Below are 6,412 nucleotides of genomic sequence, written 5' to 3'. Positions count from 1 at the left end.
GTCATAGAAATGCCAACTAAAGTTACAAAGACATATCACTTCATACGCATAGTTAAGAAGCGCTAACCCCCACTTCTGGGGTGAATGAGGGCTCCATTACGTTACTGGTAGAACTATGAATTGTTAACAGCCATTTGGAAAAAACAAGCTTGTAATATCTATTAAATATATACAGTCTTTGACCAAGAGTCTCTATTTATAATGTATAATGGTGTCCCCGTGTGGGGCTGTGGGGCTGGTAATATTCTTGCAGCATTGGTGGGGGGACAGGAAAGCCCCTGAAAGATTGTCACAGTGATAAACCCAGATGATATTATGCAAGTACAATAAAACATAAATTAGAGGCAGTGACCTGGAGAGACACACATGAAATACTAAGTGACAAAAGGCAAAGTGATATGCATGGTTTTGATCTTCTAATCTATGTCCTTATATGTTTGCAGGTAGTGGAGTATGTGGTTTAAAACTTAGTCTCTGGAGCCAGGAGGCCTGTGGCCAAACCCTGACATCATCATCATCTTCTTCCTTTACCTACAGGAAGATTACCCCTCTGGGCCCATTTTCTCAGCTCTAAATGGGGGCCAACAATAAAACCTATCTTACAAACCTGCTGGGAGCATGTGCTGAGATAATTCATAGAAAGCGCTTAGAGACACCTGCTGTGCCATTAGATGACATCATGGACAGAAGCATAATCCACCCGAGCACGGAACATACGGTAGGAGAAAACCTGCCCCACTGTTCTCGCTGGCGACCTTGGGCGGTGGAGCTGGAGGAAGTGGGACACGGGTGATTAGCATTTTGGATCAGTTCCACTTGCTACAGCTCACGTGTGACTTTGGTCACTTTTTTGTTTCATGGCACTTTATCTGTGTTTCCTTTATTATGTATTGGTGTGGGTGTGCAGATTAGTGGTTAGAAAATCATATACTTTACCTAGTGTTCCCCTCGACAGTTCCAGCACCCTACGGGCACCGTACAGACTTATCACAATATTATTGACTTTATTTCCTATGTTTTACTCATGTGCCCATGACTACGTCGTGACAACCCATTTGCATTTCTCAGTCCCTCCACCTCTTTCACCCAGTGCCCCAAACCTTTGGTCACTTTTTAAACCCCAAAAGTATCCGGAAAGGAGGAAGAGCAAACCAGGGCACGCATGCCTATCTCACCACCTGCTGTAGGAGGGAGTGGGAAAGCGGGCAGGGGCGGAGCAGGGGTGGAGCAGAGGCCCCAGGAGAGCCTTCTGCCCCAACAGGTGAGCCCAGCCACTGAGTGGCGCCCGGGGAAAAAAAATCCTTCCTCTCCAGCCCTCAGAGCCCCTCCTGTGCAGAACGCAGCTGCCAGTGGCACCTACGGAAAGCAGGCTGCTTACAGCCAGCGGCACCTACGGAAAGCAGGCTGCTTACAGCCAGCGGCAGATTTGAATCCAAGTCCCAGGGGTGCTTGTCAGGCACCGTGAGTCAGGCATTTCTGTGGGTTCCACGCTTTCCACCCACTGAATCTCACGTGGACCCTATTATTATTCATTATCATCCCCATTCTGCAGGTGGGGCAACTGGGACACAGAAAGATTAGGTCACTTGCCGGAGTCCACACACTGGAAAATGGCCAGAATTCAAATGCAGGCAACCTGGCTCTGAATACGGGCTCTGGGTCACCAGGCTCCACTATGTACTAGGGTCTCGGCAAGGTGACTTTCCTTCTCCCAGCCTCAGTTCACCCAACTGTAAAATGGCCTTCCCCACGCCCACCTCTGTGGTCTGCTGAAAGGGTTCAACGGCATTGGGCTTGGGCCTGGGAGAAGTGGCTAAAAAATGGCGGTCTTTGTTGCCTCATTCCCTGCTGGAAGAAGGAAGAGGCCCCAGGCCTCTCCCTGGGGTTCAGCTCCTGGTGAATTGTTCAACCCCGGGCTGAGAGAAGAGACAAAGCCCGGCAAGGATCCAGGCCCCCAGTCTTCCAGAAACCATAGCGCAGAGTGCCCAGGGACCTGTGCGCCTCTCCCCGCCCCGCTCTGCCGGACAAGGGGTCCCTTGACGGTTTCGTGGGCTCCCCTTCCCTGCTTCCCTCAGCCCCAACCACACGGCATCCTGTGGCAGCCCGTCCAGAAAAGGAAGCAGAGTCGGGGTCCAATGTCACCTGCTAAGGAAGTCCCCCCAGAGCGTGATGCAAGGCTTCCCCTCCCCCCCCGCACCCCTCCACCCTTAGGCCCCAGCATATAAAGGCAGCTGAGGAGCCCCACGCTCCTCACCAACGCTGAGCGCCTGCCCACCATGTCCCTGCTCGGTGCGCCGCTCGCCTGGGCCCTCCTCGCCCTCCTTGGACTCGCAGTAGCGAAAGAAGAAAACCAGAGGGAGACGTGCTGCGGTCCCATTGTGCCTCGGAGAGAGTGGAACGCCCTGCCTTCCCGGTGCACGAAGAAACTGAGCCTGCCGGTGAATTACGTGGTGGTGTCGCACACGGCGGGCAGCCACTGTGACACCCCGGCGTTGTGCCGGCAGCAGGCCCAGAACGTGCAGCACTACCACGCGCGGACACTGGACTGGTGCGATGTGGCCTACAAGTGAGTGCGGGGGAGGGGGGGGGGCGTGCGGGCCTGGGAGACAGCGGGGACCGGACTGTCCTGGAGCCCCCGCAGCGGTATCTTCCATTCTCCCGGAGTCACTGCACAGGCTGGGAGTGTGCAGGCGGCACAGAGATGCCAGGAGGGGGAAGGGGCTGGCGTCCAGGTCTGCTGCCCGGAGTTTGCGGACACAGGCCAGCATCTGGTGTCAGGCTGGCTACGCGTGGGCGGGGTTCCAGTCCCCAGCTCTGCTCACGCTCACGGCTTCCTGAGACCCGAGCCAGGTCTGAGAGCAGTCGCCTGCTCTCAGCTTCCTCCTCTATGGTCTGTGGGGTTAGGGTCCACCTGAGCATTAAAACCATAGGTGCAAAGAAGCACTTAGGATCCCACCTGGCAAGTCGGGGGAGCCCTGAATCCGTGGACTACTGCCATGAGGCACCTGCTACATCCCAGGCCACCTTCGGGATACTGGGATGGGGACACGGCCGCGAGCAGTGGGCCTCTAGCCCGACCGGATGTGAAGCCCAGCAGGGAGAAACAAAGGCGGTGCGATGAGTTCAGATGCTGACAGAAGCGATGGAAAAGAGTGATGACGGGCAACCTCAGAAGGGAACACAGACCCACTCAGGGTCCTTTGGAAGGGCGGGGGGGGGGGAGAATGCCGCCCTGTGTTGCGGCTCTGGGACAGGGAGGAAGTGTAATAAGCTAGGGGCCGCAGGCAGGGGGAGGCTCTGAGGGGGAGTGAGCTGGGCAGGGCATGGGAGGTGGCTGGGAGGAGCTGGGACACAGGGCCTGGTGGCCACCAGCAAGGCAGACAGGAGCCCAGGCAGGGGTGTGAGCCTCCTTAGATACCAGATGCTCCTTCTGGCCACTGTGGGGAAGCAGACGCCACAGCATGAGGGCAGAAACAGGGTGGGGGCTCATTAGCTCTGCTTCGGGGGCCCATGCCCACCAGCTCCCTTTCCAGGGTGACAGGCTGGGGTCCAGTGCAAGAGAACCCTTGGCCCCTACAGGTTCTCAGGCATTGGTGAGGACCAGAATCACCTCACTGAAAATGCAGGCTCCCAGGCGCCTCCCTTAGAGGGTTTGGCAGGGGGCGGGGCAGGGGGGCAGTGCAGGCTGTGGTGAAGCCGGGGAATCTGGGAACATCACTGGGGGAATTTTAGATGCTCCAAGGGTATCACCCAGCTCTTCCGGTTCAAGAGTTTACAATTCAAAGCTTCCAGAATCAAGAAGAAACCAAATCAAGGTCTGGTTTCCAAGTGTCCCAATTCCAAGTATCCCTGTGAGGTGACGAAGGCCAGGGCCAGGCCCCACAGCCGTCGACCTCGGTCACGGCACAGAAGAGCCGACTGAAGTCTGTCCCTCGGAGTGTGGGGTTCAGAGCCTGGTTCAAAGCCCCAAATCCTCCTTCCTTGTCACGACACGTCCTCCCTCAGGCCTCAGTCCCTCCTCCCCTGCGAAACGGGGCCCTGACTGCACCCACCTGCGGTGGAGGTGGAGGTTTACAGCAGCTGCACCCACTGAACAGATACACAAGGAGCACCCATCGCCTGTGCCAGGGGCTGGGGACCTCACATGGCCATAGCTGGCCCAGTCCTGAGGGTCACTCTGACATTTCTAGTCTCTTAGGAGCCAGATTCTGAGTCTGGCATCCTAACTGGCAGATTCAGGACCCGATATCCGGGAGTTCCAACACGCTGTGCGTCCCTGGCAGCCGGGGAGCCACAGGGCGGAGGCGCAGACACTGCTCCTCCGAAGGGGCTGTCTCACTCAGTCCAGACCTGTGCAATGAGAGTCTTCGGGGCCTCCCAGGACTGGGGACTCAAAGAGCTGGGGCTGAGGGTCTGAGTCTGATTGTGGCCCCAGCCCTTCAGGCCTTGGCCCCGACCCTGACGCCCAGCAGGGAGCGGGAAGCAGGGAGCAGGCTGGACTGAGGGCACTGCAGCTCCTCTGTGGCAACTTCTAAGCAGGGGCCTCTGGGACATGAGCTGGGGCAAATCACCTCTCTTTCTAAGTCTGCTCCCTCAGCTTCAAGTAGGGACGCCAACAATACCGCCTCAGGTGACTGACAGACCGACCGCACGCATGTGAAGCCTCAGCAGAGTGGAGCCCAGCAAATCCTCCAGGGCGGCGGGAGGGAGCAAGGAATCAGACCCTGGGGGTGGGAGTCACAGGACCTGGGTGAGAACCCTGGTTCTGCCCCCCCACCAACTGCGTGACCATGGGCAGGTGTCTCCCCCTCTCTGGTTATCTGCAGAACGGGAGCAGCTGGGCCCTGAGTTACTGCGAGGATGAGAATGGGTGCATACAGAGCTGTGCCTGGCATTTTAGGGGCCACTGCCACTGTTGTTACTGAGGAAGGCTGGGGAGTGGGGGGGGGGGGGCTGTGACTGGCAAGAACAGAGGGGCAGGGCAAGTGGTGGAGGGGGCAGAGGAAGCCCTCTTCCCGGAAGCCCTCCCTCCCTCACCAACCTCCCTCCCTCACCCCCATCACAGCTTCCTGATCGGAGAAGACGGGCTTGTGTATGAGGGCCGGGGCTGGGAACTCATGGGTGACCACGCAAGTCTCTGGAACAACAAAGCCATCGGCATCACCTTTATGGGCAACTTCATGGGTGAGTGTTCAGCCACGTGGGAGAAGGGCTGCCTCTGGGCCAGGAGTCGGCAGGGCATGGCTTGTGGCTGTGGAGAGGCTCCTCCACGCACGAGCTCTGTGACCCTGGACATGACTCTGCTTTCCTGCTCCTCGGTTCCTCCTTTTTGGATAATGACCATTTTCAACCATGTGGTTGGGATGAGGATGAGTAACTCTGTACGAAGGTTCCTAGGCCAATCAGAACACGGCATCTAAGAAGCACTTGGTGACAGCATTGCCGTGGGTAGGACCCACAGGCCCAGGGCCCCAGGGAGAGTGAGCAGTAGGGCAGTGCCAGGCGCCGTTCAGTGGGCTTTACGCAAAGCAGCTCATTTTGTGATGCCACCGCCCTGTGGCAGGGCCATTATTCTCCTGCACATGCGGAAAACGGAGGCACAGAGAGACTGAGTCACGGCTAGGGAGAGGCAGCTGGGGTTCTGGGGACGCCCAAATGGAACCACTACCCCACACTAGTGCTGCCCCCGAGGAAGCTCCAGCTCAACTCCTGCCTCTGTCCCCACTGCAGAGCGGTCACCCGCGCCCCGGGCCCTCCGGGCAGCCAGGAGTCTGTTAGCTTGCGGAGTGGCTCTGAACGCTCTGACCCCTGACTACGAGCTCAAAGGGCACCGGGATGTGCAGCAGACCCTGTCTCCAGGCGATCGGCTCTACGACATCATCCAAGAGTGGCCACACTACAGGTTGTGAGGCCCTCTCTCCACCCACAGTCAGAATCCCACAGCCTCCCCCGCCCAATAAAGGCGCCGCTCAAACTGTGCTCCTGTGTCTGCCGATTGCCTCCCATCCCCACGTCCCTCCCACAGACACTCAGCTACCTCCAGCAAGCACTCGGTCCTCACTGGTGCTCAGAACCAAGGGCTCCGACCCTGAACCAAGGGCTCTGACCCTGAACCAAGGCACCAGCTCCAAAGCAACAGCGCAGCTCAGAACCCAGAGGTCAGAGCACAGGAGTCAGCACCAGGTCAGCCCAGGTGTCTCTGGCAGCAGCTGTGTGTGTGTGGCGGGGGGGCAGGCAGTGCATCATACTATGAGACACCCCTCTCCACCAAACGGCCACAGACATCCTGTGCAGAATCTCTGCTTGGACCCCTCTGGGACGGGCGGTTCACTACCACCCCGCAGGTTGGCAGCTTTCACTGCTTCAGGGAGTGCAAGATTTTCCCCGAGCCTGACCCCTAATCTGTCCTCAG

The 6,412-nt window shown here is 57.9% G+C and overlaps 1 protein-coding gene across 1 annotated transcript; it reads left to right on the top strand.

Annotated features, from left to right (window-relative positions):
* The first annotated feature begins 592 nt into the window (after positions 1-592).
* On the top strand, positions 593-5,972 carry PGLYRP1 (peptidoglycan recognition protein 1). The gene is made up of 4 exons (XM_045845238.1): positions 593-718; positions 2,212-2,566; positions 5,066-5,184; positions 5,731-5,972. The coding sequence occupies exons 2-4, from the start codon at positions 2,277-2,279 to the stop codon at positions 5,907-5,909; spliced, it is 588 nt and encodes a 195-aa protein (XP_045701194.1). The 5' UTR covers positions 593-718; positions 2,212-2,276; the 3' UTR covers positions 5,910-5,972.
* Positions 5,973-6,412: the final 440 nt, after the last annotated feature.

Source organism: Phyllostomus hastatus, unplaced genomic scaffold (assembly GCF_019186645.2).
Source record: "Phyllostomus hastatus isolate PE091 unplaced genomic scaffold, TTU_PhHast_1.1 phas_contig_468, whole genome shotgun sequence".
Classification (NCBI taxonomy): Eukaryota; Metazoa; Chordata; class Mammalia; order Chiroptera; family Phyllostomidae; genus Phyllostomus; species Phyllostomus hastatus.
Note: the sequence above shows the minus strand (reverse complement) of the source record. Positions and strands in the feature narration are given on the sequence as shown.

What these genes read in the sequence shown, in the direction of transcription:
- PGLYRP1 (XM_045845238.1), top strand. Translation starts at nt 2,277, where the DNA reads ATGTCCCTGCTCGGTGCGCCGCTCGCCTGGGCCCTCCTCGCCCTCCTT. An exon ending in TGGTGCGATGTGGCCTACAA is followed by an intron (nt 2,567 to 5,065) that starts GTGAGTGCGGGG and finishes CCCCCATCACAG; the next exon opens with CTTCCTGATCGGAGAAGACG. An exon ending in CTTTATGGGCAACTTCATGG is followed by an intron (nt 5,185 to 5,730) that starts GTGAGTGTTCAG and finishes TCCCCACTGCAG; the next exon opens with AGCGGTCACCCGCGCCCCGG.